A 13,853-nucleotide genomic window follows, 5' to 3' on the forward strand; every position below is an offset into this window, starting at 1 on the left:
ATTGGTCACTGCCACTGCCGCTCTCACCCCAACGCTTTCCATTGGTGGCCGCCCCCAGTGATTTCGCCTTCCACGCTCGCCATTGGTCGCCACCGCCGCCTGGAGCCGGAGGCTGCTGGGGACTGGCGGGAGAGGCTGGGGCGCTCAGGTGATTGGCTGAGACGGGGGGGGGGTGGGCGGGGCGGGAAAGTGACGAGTCACAGTGAGCGCGCGAGGCATGACGGGAGTGCGGGAGGGGTAACATCTGGAAAAAGGGAGAAACAGCTGGAAAATAGGGAAACAGCTGGAAAAATGGGGAAAACTGGAAAAAATGGGAATGTCTGGATAAACGGGAACGGCTGGAAAATGGGGAAACAGCTGGTAAATGGGAACAGCCGGAAAAATGGCGAAACAGCTGGATCGGGGCAGGACTGAATAAATGAGGGCACATCTGGATCAGTGAGGGAACAGCTGGATCAATCGGGGCACAGCGGGATGCGGGGCATAGGCGCATCTCCAAGGGTGGGGACACAGCCCCGAGCTCGCCGATCCAAAGGGGATTCTCCCAAAAATCTCCTCGGGAAGAGCCGGCACGGGGAGGGGGGGTTGGGGTCACTCTGGGGTCACGGCACATCCCGGCCCCGATGTGCAGGAGGAGCCCGGCCCGTGCCCGCTGCAGTTTTAAATCTCATTTTTAAATCCTAGTTTTAAAGTGCATTTTTGAGAGGTTTTCCGTCACAAAAAGTACCTGGCGGGAGCCGGAGCCCGCGTTCCGCCCGGCGGGAGCAGCCCCGGGCAGAGCCAGGGGAGAATCCTCGGGATCGATCCCAGCATGGCCTCGTGCCCGGAGTTTAAAAGGAATTCCGGCAGTTCGGGAATTCCATCGTCTCAGGGCAGAGAAATGGAACTTACTGGAGTTTTCAGGGAGAGGAAGCTCGATCTGGCACCCTTGGGACCCCCTTCAGTTTAATTTTGAGGCAAAATACGGGATTTGGATGGAAACAGAATATCAGGTGCGATTTTACTGTCCCAAAATGTCCTCGTGGAAGCACAGCGGGGATGGTCTAGGGACACCGGGAGCTGCTTCTGCAGCTCGGAGGGAGCACCTGGAGCGGATACCTGGCAAGGGAACGTTCTCCGTGTCCGGTTCCGTCCCTCCCGGGAAAAGGAACGCCGGGGGCAAAACGAGCGACTCCGTCCCTGGGTGGGCTCGAACCACCAACCTTTCGGTTAACAGCCGAACGCGCTAACCGATTGCGCCACAGAGACCGCGCTGCAGCTCTTTCCCGCGCACAGCTCTCAGTGTAGGAACTGGAACAAAACACTGGCAACGGAAACGAAATACAGGGAATATGGGGAACGGGACACCGGGAATACCGGGACACCGGGAATGGAAACGGGATACCCGGAATGGGAACGGGACACCGGGAATGGGACACCAGGAACGGAACACCAGGAACGGGAACGAAATACCAGGAATACCGGGAACGGGACACCGGGAATTCCGGGAAAGCGAACGGAACATTGGGAATGGAACATTGGGAATGGGAACGGGACACCCATAATGGAATCGGGACACCGAGAACGGGATACGGGGACAGGATACAGGGAAAGGAAGAGCGGGAATGGGGAACAGGCACCGGCAACGGACAGCGGGAACAGGACACCAGACATCGGCCCCAAGCACAGGGACTCTCGACACCGGCACTGGGACGCCGAAACCGGGGCAACCGAGCACTGAGACCGGCACCGGTAACAGCTCCAGCAGGCACCGACTCCGTGATCCCCGGAACCGAGACAGCGGCACGGAGAGCGGCTCACGGGAACCCCCGGGCACGGGGCCACCAGGACGGGGCCGGGCTGCCAGCGCCGGCCGCGGGCGGGGAGGGGAGCTGCCGGTAATCCCGGGCGTGCGGGAGCCGCCGGTGATCCCGGGCATGTGAGAGCCGCGCTCTCTCAGCGCCTCCCGCTCCTCCTTCTGCCCCTTTCCCCTCCTTTATTTCCTTCCCGGCTTTTCCATTTTTTTTTTCACTCTTCTCTTTTCCTGCCTTTTTTCTCTCCCTCCTTCCTGTTCTTCCCTCTTTTTTCCTTTCCTTTTCTCTTGTTCCTTTTTCTTCCTTTTCCTTTTTTTTTCTCTCATTTTCCCAGTTTTCTTCCCTTCCTTCTCCCTATCGTTTTCCATGTTTCTCTAATGTCTCTCCATTTTTTCTTACCTTCCTTTTTTCCATTCCTTTTTCCCCGATTTTCCCGTTTTCCCTTTCCCTATTTTTTATTTTCCTTGGTTTTTTCATCTTCCTTTCCCCCCTTCTTGTCCATTTCTCCCTTTTTTCTAGTTTCCCTGTTTTTCTTCTTTTCCCCTCCTTCTTTTCCATTTTTTTCCTTTTCTCTAATTGCCCTCTATTTTTCTTCCCTTTCTTTTATTTCCTCCCTTTTCCCCCTCTCAATTTCCCTTTTCCTTTTCTTTCTTTCATTTCCCCCCTATTTTTTTCCTTTTTTCCCCCTCTTTTTTTCTGTCCCCTTCCTTCCATTTTCCCTCTTGAAATTCCTTTTATTTTTTTTTTTCTTTCTTTCTTTTTTCTCCTCTTCCCTTTCCTTCTCCCGAGGGTCCCGCAGAGGATCCCGCTCGTCCCGGGTCACAATTTGGGGCCAAAACGGGGTTCCCGGTGAGGGGGACACCGCGCCCGGAGCTTCCACTGGGGACCGCATTTTGGGGCTGTTCCAGCGGTTTTTGGGGCTTTCTCTTTTCCCCCCCCGAGGGTCTCTGCGATGACTGGGGCTGGGGGGTTCCTGGGGGGTCTCCGCAGTCTCGGCCCCTCGCTCCCTCCTCCGCAGCCCCCCAAAGGAATGAGGTCACGTGAGGCGGGCGGGGCCTGGAGGCGGCTGGAGGTGGGAAAAAATAAAAAAAAAATTAAAAAAGAGGAAAAAATTAAAAAAAAAAAAAAAGGAGGAGGAAGGAGGGAAAAAAAAAAGGAGAAAAAAAAAAAGAGAGGGAGAGTGGAGGGAAAAAAAATAAAAAAGGGCCGCGGCCGCAGCGCCGCCCGAGCCTTGCCGAGCCGAGCCGCGGGAGCGGAGGGGCGGCCGCGGGGCCGCCGCTGCCGCCGCCACCAGGTAGGGACTGGCCCCGGTGCCCCCCCCCAGGCCCGGGCCCCGCCGCGGCCCCCCCGCCCCGCCAGCCCCAAAGATGGCGATGGCCGCCGCCGCCCCCGCTTTGTGCCCTGGGACCCCCCCGGCCTCACCGGCGGCGGCTGCGGAGCCCCGAGAGCCCCGAGTGGGGCCCGCGCCGCCTCCGCACCGCGCCCGGCGCGCCGAGGCCGCTGGGGGCCTGGGGGGCGCGGCGGGACCCCCCGGGAGGGCGGAGGGGCCGGGCCGCGCTGACAGCCGGCCCCGAGTACAAAGGGGACGCCCCGGGGCTACCGGGGCCACCCCACCCCCTGCCCCACCACGGCCGTGCGGCCCCGGAGGCGGCGGGAGCTGCCGGGGGCGCGGCCGGGCACTCCCCGGGCATAGCGCGGGGCACGCGTGGCCGAGGCCACCCCGTGTTCGTGTCCCCCGTGTGTCAGTGCCATCCCTGGTGTCCGTGTCTTCCGGGTGTCCGTGTCCCCCCCCCGGTGTTCCTATCCCCCTCGGTGTCCGTGTCCCCCCCCGTGTCCGTGTCCTCGGGGTGTCACGCCCCGCGGTCCCGTCCCGCCGCCGCTCCCGGTGCCGTGTAGTGTGTCCTTGTCCCCACACGCTCTGTGGTCACTCGTGTCCAGCGGGGCTCCCACCCCATCCCCGCAGCTCCGGTGCCGCGTCCCGCACGCTGGGACTGGAGGGGGGTCCCGGCGGGCGCTGCTGGGGGTGGCGGGGCCGCCCTCCGGGGCTGTCCCCTCGCCTTCCCGGCGCTCCGGGTCCCGTGGCGCCGTGCGAGGCCCGGGCCGTGCCGGGGGAGCCGTCCCGGGGCATTTCCTCAGCCCCGCGCTCGCCGCCCTCGGGGGTCCTCGTGGGGGCCAAGGTTGGCGGTGACTTTGAAACGCCCTTCCTCGCCCGTGCCCGGCCCGGGGGCTTCGAGAAGGGGGGGACACCGCGCCGGGCCACCGCCCACGGAGACAAAAGAGCCCGAAAGTCGCGGCCGGGGATGCGGGAGCCACCGGCGGAACGCGACGGCCCTGGGCGCTGCGGCGGGGCCGGGGTTCCGGGGGCTCTGGGGCTTTGTTCCCCCTCTTCCTGGCAAGGGAAAAGCGCGGCCGTTATCGTCCGGGTTATTAGAACCGGTTCGCGCCGGTGGCTCGGGCTCCCCCCTCCCGCCGAGCCCCGGGGCCGCCATTGGCGACTGAGAGCGCCGAAAGCGGCGAAATTCCCCCAAAATACAGCCGTGGCTTCCCGCTGCCTGGCAAGGCTGCCCGGTCCCGTGCAGGGGGGACTGAGGCAGGGCACAGCAGGACCCCCGATACTGGGAGGGGCTGGCAGCGCCCCCCTCCATCCCCTGGGGCTGGGAGCAGCAGCCGGAGGAGGGGGGCTGGGCTGGGAGGATGTTCTGGGGCTCCCCAACGCCTCCGGGGCTCCTGGACCCCCTTGGCTGCTGCACCTCCAGCACGGTGATGTCCCCATCCCGGTCCCAGTGGTGTCCCCATCCCTGTGGCACCTCCATCCCAGTCCCAAAGGTGTCCCTGTGGTGTGCCCACTCCTGCAACACCTCCATCCCAGTGCCAATGGTGTCCCTGTCCCTGTGGCACCCCAATCCCAGTCCCAGTGACATCCTGCCCCTGAAACATCCCAGCAGTGTCTCCATCCCTGGTGCTGGTGTCATTATGCATGTGTACTGTAGACCATATGTGTCCGTGTGTGTCACACGTGTGTCCCTGTGTGTCACACACATGTCCCTGGGTGTCACACGTGTGTCACTGTGTATCCCAGTGTGTCACATGCGTGTCCCTGTGTGTCACATGTGTGTCACTGTGTGTCCATCTCTGTCTCCGTGTGTCACACGCGTGTCCCCGCAGCCGTGCGGTGCCACCGCCGGTGTTACGGCCCTGCCGCCGCCGTGTCCCGCTCATCTCCACGACCCCGGGGCTCCTCGCCGCCTGTCGCCTGGCCTCGGGTGGCAGTGACAATATCCCGACTGCTCTCCAAGTGTCGGGGTTACCATGGAAACAACGAAACTGCGGCGATCCCGCGCTCCGGCGGCTCCCGCTGGAACCGGGAAAGCGCCGGCGGCTTCCGGTGTCACCCGCGTCCGCGGTGCCCACCGGGCCCCGCTGGGCGTCCCTGCCCGGGGGAGGTGCCAGACACAGGGCTTGGGGATTTTCTGTAGGAAAACCCATGGAATTTTGGCTGGAAATGCCTTTTCCATGGAAGCAACCCAAAATGCACTTTTTTGGGGGTGTGTGTGCACAGCCACAGGTGGGGATTTGCTAACAGGGAGGATTTGTCACTGCTCGGAGATGTCCCAGCGTGTTGGGGACCTACTTGGGGACACCCAGGCACAGCCAGGGGTGAGGCAGAGGGGGCTGGGCAGCTCCTGGAGCCAGGGGTGGCTGCAGGACTGGGAGTGACAAGTGACAGTCCCCACCGTGTCCCCTCCAGCGGTCCCTACAGGTCCCACCCGAGGGGACCGCGGGGGTTTCCCGCAGGGAGGATCCGCTCTGGGGCTGCTCCAAGATGCACAGGACCACCCGGATAAAGATCACGGAGCTGAACCCGCACCTGATGTGCGCCCTCTGCGGCGGCTACTTCATCGACGCCACCACCATCGTGGAGTGTCTACACTCCTGTGAGTGTCCCGCGTGTCCCCAAGGACCCTCTGGCCATCCCAAAGCCCCTCTCACAGTGCCCACCCTGTGCCAGGCCCTGTGGAGCTGCAGGGGGCTGCACTGGGCAGGGATCTTGTCCCCATGCTGGTGTGGGGGTCACAGGGGCTCTGTCCCCTTGTCCCCCCACTCACAGAGGGTCCCTCTGTCCCCACAGTCTGTAAAACCTGCATCGTTCGTTACCTAGAGACCAACAAGTACTGCCCCATGTGCGACGTGCAGGTGCACAAAACCCGGCCCCTGCTCAGCATCCGGTGAGCCCGGGGGGCTCCTCTGGGGGAACTCGGGGGGCTCCTTTGGGGGGCCTTAGGGGGCTCAGGAAGCTCGGGGGGCTCGGGGGACTCAGAGGGCTCACAGGGCCACTCACTCCTTGTCCCTGCTCCAGGGGACAGCCCCAGGCACTTGGAGCAGGGGGACCCTGGGGCTCTGCTGCCAACCCAGGAGCAGTTCCATCCTGGTCCCACTGGTGTCCCCATCCATGTGACACCTCCATCCCAGTCCCATTTGTGTCCCAGGTGGGAGGGGAGTAGGGACAGGGGGAGATGCCACCACAGAGAGAACAGCACTTGGGGACATCTGTGTGGCAGCAGAAAGATGGTGGGATGGGTGCCCTGTGTCCATTCCTGAGATCCTGGACCCCACTGGTCCGTCTGTCCATCCATCCATCCATGCATTCATGCATCCATCCATCCATCCTTTTTTCCCTTTTTTCCCCGTTTTCTCTGGCTTCCTATAATATTTACACTCCCATGGCTCCTCTGGAGTCTCTATCTCCTCCTGCGGGGATGGAGCCACCACTGTCCCCGAGTCCTGGGGGGTGGTGGCACCTCCACGTGGTCCCAACATGGGGAAAAAAGATTTGAGGCTTTGGGGTGAGAAAGTGGGGATTTGGGGTTTGGGGGATTTTGAATGGGGAATTGAGGATTTAAGGTTTGGGATGGGAAACCCAGAGGGGAGCTGGGGGAGTTTGTGCCCAGAGATGCACAAACTGCTCCTGAATCCCACTGATTTCTCCCACTTTTCCCGCTTCCCCCTGTCCAGGTTGGACAAAACCCTCCAGGACATCGTGTACAAGCTGGTCCCGGGGCTTTTCAAAGGTACAGCCAAGGATGGGGAGAATTTGGGAATTTGGGGTGTTTGTAACTCACTCCCATTCCCCTGAATTCCGGGATCTTCCCAGGGATTTCCCATTCCCACAGGGACAGCAGAACACATGGACATAGCACCCATCCCAAACTTTGGGACAGTCTGGGAGCAGGAGCTATGGATTTGCTCCGAGTGCCTTAGGAATGGGAAAAAGTTCAGGATTTGGGGTGTGGGGACCCAAAACCCCTCAGGATTGGGTGCCACTCCAGGGTTTATGGGATGGCTCCTGCTGGAGCTCCCACAGGAATTTCCTGGGCATTCTGGGGTGTCCCCTGTGCCCCCTTGCTGTCACCCTGCCCAGGGACAGCTGTCCCCACTCATGTCCCTGTCCCCATCCCTGTTCCTGTTCCTGTCCCTGTCCCTGCCCCTGTCACCACAGATGAGATGAAGAGGAGGCGTGATTTCTACGCTGCGTACCCGGTGGCCGAGGGTGAGTGTCACATGTCTCAGTGTCAGTGTCACATGTCACAGGGTCACAGGGTCACAATGTCAAGTGTGAGTGTCAATCTCACAGTGTCAGTGTCACAGTATCTGTGTCAATGTCACACTGTCAGTGTCAGTGTCACACTGTAGGTGTCAGTGTCAATGTCCCCGTGTCCCAGCCTATGTCCCTGTCCCGCAGTTCCCCTGGGCTCACAGGAGGAGCGTGGTGAGGTGGCTGAGCGGGATCAGGGCGTGGGGCCCGAGGATGAGATCGTCAGTCTGTCCATTGAGTTCCACCGGGACTGCAGGTATGGCCAGCTCCGGTACCACCTGGGGCTCTGGGTACTGCCTGGAGCCCTGGAACCGCCTATGGCTCCCTGTCCCCTGCAGTGCCATCCCTGATCCCAGTGTGATCCAGATCACAGCAGTGCCATCCCTGATCCCCCTTTCCCCAATCCCTGTCCTGTGTCCCGCTCCAGGGAGGAGCAGAAAGGCGCCGTGGAGAACGGGGACCTGGACAAGGACAAGGTGAGCAAGAGGTGGTACCTCGGTGGCACTGTGGTGGCACAGAGCCATTGGTGCCCAGCTGCCTTGGAGGGGTGCTGCGGGACACAGGGGGACAGCCCAAACCCAGGACACCCCAAACCCCACATACCCCAAACCCAGGTCTCCCCAAGCCCCAGGACTTTCCAAACCTGGGACACCACAAACTCTAGACACTCCAAACTGGGACTTCCCAAACCTGGGTCACCCCCAGCACTCCTCAAATCGTGGACACCCCAAACCTTGGACCCCCCAATCCCCAGGACTCCCCAAACCTGGGACATCCCAAACCTGGAACACCCCAAACCCAGGACTCCCCAAATCCTGGACTCTCCAAACCCGGGTCATCCGAAACCTGGGACACCCTAAACCCGGTGCTCCTCAGGCCGCGCCATGCCCGCTGAGCCCTGGGACACGCCGAACCCGGATCCCCCCAAACCCAGGACACCCCAAACCTGGGCCCCCTAAGCCGGGTTCCCCCAGACCCGGTCCCCCAGAGCCGTCCCTCCCCAGGCGCCGCCGTGCCCGCCCAGCCCTGGGCTGCGGTTCCTGCGCTGCCCTGCGGCCATGACTGTGCTGCACCTGGCCAAGTTCCTGCGCAACAAGATGGACGTGCCCAGCAAGTACCGGGTGAGCAGCACTCCAGAACCTTCCGGAATAGTCAGGAATGTTCAGGAACACTCAGGAGCGTTCTGGAATGTGTGTTTGGGAATGGCCGCAAATGGTCAAGAACTTTCCGGAATGGTCGGGAATGGTCAGGAATGTTCAGAAATTATCAGGAATGTTTGGGAGTGCTTCTGAATGTTTGGGAATGTTTGGGAATGGTCGGGAATGCTCAGGAATGCTTGGGAGTGCTCGGGAATGCTTTGGAGTGCTCGGGAATGCTCGGGGGGCATTGCCTGGATTTTGCCATCCTCAGCTCAGCTCAGAGGGGCCGTTTTGTCTCCTCAGTGTTGCCTCCACTGCTGATTCCTGCTTGTCCCAAATATTCCTACTGGGCTGTCCTTTCCCAGGGCCTGGAGTCTTCTTTTTCCCGTGGCCAGATCCATCCTTTCCCTGAATCTGGATCTTTCCTTTCCCTGGGTTTGGATCCCTAATTTCTGGGGATTTGGATCCCTCCTTTCCCGGGGTCTGGATCCATCCTTTCTTAGAGTTTTTCCTGGGGTTTGGATCCATCCTTTCCTGTCTCCAGGTGGAGGTGCTGTATGAGGATGAGCCCCTGAAGGAATATTACACCCTGATGGACATCGCCTATATCTACCCCTGGAGGAGGGTGAGTAAACGGGGAAACTGGGAAAACCAGGAAAAGCTGTGCTGGGAATACTGGGAAAACCTGTACTGGGGAAACTGGGAATATCTAGACTGGAAAAACTGGGAAAATCTGGTTTGGGGGGGATAAAACAGGGAACCTGTCCTGGAAAAATCTGTCCTAGAGGAAAAGTGGGAAAATTGGTCCCGGGGGAGCTTTTCCCATAACAAATCCCAGAGTGGGGGGAATTGGTGGCAATGCAAGCGTTCCCAGGGCATCGGCGGTGGCAGTGCTGGTGTCCCCAGGGAATGGGGGGTGGCAGTGCCAGTGTCTCCACGGTGTCCCCGCGCACTGCCAGTCGTACCCCGTGTCCCCAGAGTGGTCCCCTGGCACTCAAGTACCGCGTCCAGCCCTCCTGCAAGCGGCTCAAGCTGTGCCCGGCGCTGCCATCCGAGGGCACCAACACTAGCGGCACCTCCGAGTGCGAGTCGGGCAGTGACAAACCGCAGAGCCCCGGGCTGGCATCGCCCCCCGGGCTGGCATCGCCCCCTGCCCTGCCCAGCCCCGGGCACGGCCCCCCCGGGCCTGCCCTGAACGGCTCGGCCTCGAACTGTCACCAGCTGCCACCCAGCTGCCACCCGGTGCCACCAGCCCGCGGCCGCAAAACCGCCCTGAATGGCAGCGCGGGCTCGGCCCTGAGCTAAAAACCTCTGGGCGCTGCTGGAAACCCTCCTGGAACTCTGGAAAATCATCCTGGGATTCTGAAAATCCTCCTGGGACTCTGGAAAATCTTCCTGAGACTCTGAAAACCCTCCTGGACTCTGGAAAATCCTCCAGGGACTCCTACAACCCCTCCAGGGACTCTGAAAAACCCTGCAGGGGCTGCTAAAAATCCTCCTGGAACTACTAAAAATCTTCCTGGAACTCCTGCAGACCCTCCAGGAACTGCAAAGAACCCCCAGAGATTCCTAAAAATCCTCCTGGGATTCCTAAAACCCTTCCAGGGATTCCTGAAACCCCCTGCAGACCTCTATTAATGTGGGTGTGTACATAGGGACAGAGCAGAGTTCTACAGAATTATTTTCTAATTTAAAAATGTAGAGAAGATGCAGAAATGGCGGCAGGTATTTTTAAATGTGCTTTGGGTTGATTTTGTTTGGTTTTTTTGTTTGGTTTTGTGGGGTTTTTTGTGGGGCTTTAACATTTGGGTTTGACTTGTGGAAGCTACAGGCCCCTCCCTCATCCCACCCCAGGAGCTGGGAGCTGCCACACTCTCAAATTCCAACATTCCCAAATTCCTGAATTCCCACATTCCCATGTTCCTCCATTCCCACATTCCCACTTTTCCCAGAGGTTTTTCCCTCTCCTCCTCCTCCCTCTCCACCGGGGCCATGGCTGCACAGGTGAGGGCCAAGCACAGAACCCAAAACCCCAAAAATCCCAACCACCCCCCCAGCCTCCCTGGACTCTGCTGCAGGGTTCTAATTCCCACTTTTGGGGGTTTTTTTGTTTTTTTCATGGGCTTTCACACCCCACCTTGGAGCTCCCAGATCCAGTAGCTCCAGCTGTTCCCAGATCTCATCCTGGGTATTTTTGGGGGGATTTCTTTGCTTTCCCTGTGGGCTCTGCCCTTCTGCACAGTAAATTCGGGGGTTTTGGGGATATTTTCCTCCAGCTTGGTGGTGGCAGCACAAATCCCCTGGATTATTTTCTCTTCCCAAAGTCCTGACAGCTCCAGGAAAATTTGGGGGCACCCAAAGGTTGGGATGGAGCTGCTCCCTGTTCCCCATGATATCAATTTTCTTTTTTTTTTTTTTTATTTTGTTTTTGTTTTGTTGGGTTTTTTGGTTGTTTTTGTTTCTTGTTGTGGTGTTTTTTGTTTTTTTTTTTGTATATCACCTTTCTCAGCCTCTCCTCCTGCCCTCGTGGTGCGTTTGTAATAAAAGAAAATAAAAATAAAAATCCAGTTTCAGCGCCTTTGGCCAGGAGGCTCCAGAGAGGGGCGAGCATGGGAAGGGAGCAAATTCCCGCAGGGAATGAAGCAATTCCTGTGTGGAATTAAAAAATTTCTCTGCGAAATTCAACAATTCCTGTGTCTAGTTCAACAATTCCTGCAGGGAATTCAACAATTCCTCTGTGGAATTCAACAATTCTTCCATGGAATTCATCAATTCCTCTGTGAAATTAAACAATTCCTGTGTGGAATTCAGCCATTCCACTGCCCGGCCCGGGGACACTGCCCGGGTTGGGCAGGGCCATGATTTGGGTTTGGGTTAGGGGGCGTTTTGGTGTCGGGTTTCCCTCTCAGTACATCCCAGACTGCTCGGTGTGTTCAGGTCACGTTTATTGTCCTAGTGATGATCCCAATCTCCGGGAACGATCCCAATCCCTGGGAATAATCCTGTTCTCCAGGGCTTGTCTTCGGTTCAACCTTTGCAAACTGGCTTTGGAAATGAACAAACACCAAAGGGGCAGCTGCCCAGAGCCTCCTGAAAGATCCCACAGAGCCTCCTGCCAAACCGCACAGAGCCTCCTGCCAAATCCCATTGGTGTCTCCATTCCAAATCCCACAGATCCCACAGAGCCCAAATCCCACAGAGCCTCCTGCCAAACCCTACGTCCTGCAGGTCCCTTCATCTCAAACCCCACAGGCTTCTCCTGCCCAAATCCCATTGGCCTCTGCATCCCAAATCCCACAGGTTTCCCCATCCCAAACCCCAGAGGTGCCCCACGCCAGGGCTCTCACACCTCCAGGCCCCTCCCTCCAATCCCACTGTCCAGGGGCTGATTTGGGGTCCGGGACGGCTCCCGGCGATCCAGAATCAGGATTTCCTTGGAGTTTGGAGCCTCTCCTTCCCCTCGTGCGGCCGTGACGAGGTCGGGATGGGGATCCCGGTGCTGCCGGTGCTGCCGAGCCCCGCTCAGGAGCGGGGGGGCAGCGGCGCCGCCTGCACCGCGTCCTCCCGGTGGGAGCCGTCGCAGTACGGGGGGCTCCGGGTGCGTTTGCAGCCGCAGAGCAGCGCGGGGCCGGTTTGGGTGGGGGTGAAGAGCAGCGAGGACAGCCCCGGGGCCTCCTTCTTGTGGGAACCGTCACAGAAGGGCTGCGGACAAACGGGAACGGCGTCAAGGAGGGGTTTGGGGCTGGGCGGATGCTCCCCCGAGGCCACTGTGACCATCCCATCCCATCCCATCCCATCCCATCCCATCCCATCCCATCCCATCCCATCCCATCCCATCCCATCCCATCCCATCCCATCCCATCCCATCCCAACCCATCCCAACCCATCCCATCCCCGGAGCCCCCGGACCCGCCAGAGCCCTCCGGGGGTTCCCAATCCCAGATCCCCCGGAGCCCCCCGGGAGCCACCGCGTAGTCCCCGACCCGGGAACCCCTGGAACCTCCCGGGATCCCAGTTCTCCTGCCCCCCCCACCCCGGTTCTCCTGGACCCCCCCAGTTCTTCCACCCCCCTCCCCCACCCCGCGGGTCTCCCGGCCCCCCCGGTTCTCCCGAGTCTCCTCGCCCGACCTGGCGCTTGCTGTGCCCGCAGGCGCACCAGCCGTAGGTTTTCCCCGCCTGCAGCTCCACCGGGAACGGCTCCTTGGCGGCGATCACCGGCTGCGGGGGGGGCGCGGAGCAGAGCGACGGGACCCGTGCCCCCCCCGAGGGGTCCCGGTACCGGCGGCCGCCCCCTGCCGCCCTCATCAGCGAAAGGAGCGCGGCCGCTCTGGGCCGCAGCATGGTCCCGGTGCCGGTCCCGGTGTCGCTCCCGGTGACCTTCCCGGCGGCTCCTCCTCCTCCCGGCCTACCGGAAGAGCCGGGCGGGCTCGGCGGGAGCGCGGCTGCTCCGTGCGAGGCCGTTCCGAGCCGAGCTTGGTACCGCTGCCGCTCCTGGCGAGTGGTCCCGGGGCTCGGTACCGCCGCCCCCCTCCGTCACCCGCCCCCGTTGCCGGTCCCGGTCCCGCTGCTCCATCTCAGTGCCCGTTCCCACCACCGGTCCCGGTTCCGCTGCTCCATCCAAGTGCTGATCCCGATTCCCGATCCCGGTCCCAGTCACGATTCCCGATCCCACTACACGGTCCCCCTGCCCGGTCCCCCCGTGCCCAATCCTGTTACCCACTCCCAGGGCCCCAGTCCCCGTCCAGATCTCAATCCCAGTGCAGGGTCCCAGTTCCCATTCCCGGTGCCCACTCCCACTGCCCCATATCCCCAGTCTGTCCGGATCCCGGTGCGGTTCCCTTTCCCAGGCAGAACACCTGGCTCGGGAGCACATGCCTCAGTTTCCTCCCTGGAGCCCTTCGGGCCTTCAGCCTCGGCCCTGGGAATTCCCGGAATCCTGGCTGGGAGGGCTTTTTCAATGGGAATTCCCAGAATTCTGGCTGAGAGTGGCTTTTCCAGTGGGAATTCCCGGAATCCTGACATGGGAGTGGCTTATCCCATGGCTCCAGACCCGATTTTGGGCAAGAAAGGAGCCAAAGCAGGGGCAGGACAAGCCTGTCGACTTGGGGCTTCCAAAGAATAAATCCTTGGAAAACAGGAGGATTCAGGAACTGCTCACCAGCACAGCAAGAGGATTTGGGATTTAATGGGGGCAATCATTGGGGTTTCTTTGGGAAAACTCCTCCTTTTTGCACTCATTTCTACCTGGGTACCATCCCTGGCTTGGGATTCCTTTACACATTCCCAGCACCAGGCAGGGAATTCCCATTCCCATTTAAATTTGCCCCC

General features: G+C 60.3%; 2 protein-coding genes and 1 non-coding gene across 9 annotated transcripts; 1 reads left to right on the plus strand and 2 right to left on the minus strand.

Moving 5' to 3' along the window:
• Positions 1-1,174: 1,174 nt before the first annotated feature.
• TRNAN-GUU (transfer RNA asparagine (anticodon GUU)) lies at positions 1,175-1,248 on the minus strand. Its single transcript has one exon. It is a non-coding gene; the product is annotated as a tRNA-Asn (tRNA).
• Positions 1,249-2,745: 1,497 nt separating this feature from the next.
• PCGF2 (polycomb group ring finger 2) lies at positions 2,746-10,002 on the plus strand. Of its 7 annotated transcripts, none has more exons than XM_074557518.1 (10): positions 2,746-2,865; positions 5,542-5,728; positions 5,923-6,019; positions 6,807-6,862; positions 7,291-7,341; positions 7,534-7,642; positions 7,814-7,862; positions 8,391-8,507; positions 9,070-9,150; positions 9,432-10,002. In XM_074557518.1, exons 1-10 carry the CDS (start codon positions 2,746-2,748, stop codon positions 9,828-9,830), a joined length of 1,266 nt encoding a protein of 421 aa, XP_074413619.1. In that variant the 3' UTR covers positions 9,831-10,002. The 7 variants fall into 7 exon arrangements, 6 of the variants coding, with proteins under 6 accessions (XP_074413619.1, XP_074413614.1, XP_074413616.1 ...); XM_074557513.1 differs by lacking the exon at positions 2,746-2,865 and adding an exon at positions 4,394-5,450; XM_074557515.1 differs by lacking the exon at positions 2,746-2,865 and adding an exon at positions 4,394-5,450 and having other exon boundaries at positions 9,504-10,002.
• A 1,451-nt stretch (positions 10,003-11,453) lies between these two features.
• CISD3 (CDGSH iron sulfur domain 3) lies at positions 11,454-13,016 on the minus strand. The gene is made up of 2 exons (XM_074557525.1): positions 12,654-13,016; positions 11,454-12,227 (listed from the first exon to the last, which is right to left on the minus strand). Exons 1-2 carry the CDS (start codon positions 12,864-12,866, stop codon positions 12,048-12,050), a joined length of 393 nt encoding a protein of 130 aa, XP_074413626.1. The 5' UTR covers positions 12,867-13,016; the 3' UTR covers positions 11,454-12,047.
• Positions 13,017-13,853: the final 837 nt, after the last annotated feature.

The sequence above is a fragment of the Zonotrichia albicollis genome, chromosome 23, assembly GCF_047830755.1.
Source record: "Zonotrichia albicollis isolate bZonAlb1 chromosome 23, bZonAlb1.hap1, whole genome shotgun sequence".
NCBI classification, from domain to species: Eukaryota; Metazoa; Chordata; class Aves; order Passeriformes; family Passerellidae; genus Zonotrichia; species Zonotrichia albicollis.

Excerpts from the sequence above, each read along its gene's own strand:
- CISD3 (XM_074557525.1), bottom strand. The coding sequence starts at position 12,866 with ATGCTGCGGCCCAGAGCGGCCGCGCTCCTTTCGCTGATGAGGGCGGCA. Across the intron at positions 12,228-12,653 it reads GCGGGCACAGCAAGCGCCAG|CCCTTCTGTGACGGTTCCCA; the intron begins GTCGGGCGAGGA and ends GTTTGTCCGCAG.
- PCGF2 (XM_074557513.1), top strand. The coding sequence starts at position 5,103 with ATGGAAACAACGAAACTGCGGCGATCCCGCGCTCCGGCGGCTCCCGCT. Across the intron at positions 7,643-7,813 it reads GAGTTCCACCGGGACTGCAG|GGAGGAGCAGAAAGGCGCCG; the intron begins GTATGGCCAGCT and ends GTCCCGCTCCAG. Across the intron at positions 9,151-9,431 it reads ATATCTACCCCTGGAGGAGG|GGAATGGGGGGTGGCAGTGC; the intron begins GTGAGTAAACGG and ends TGGTGTCCCCAG.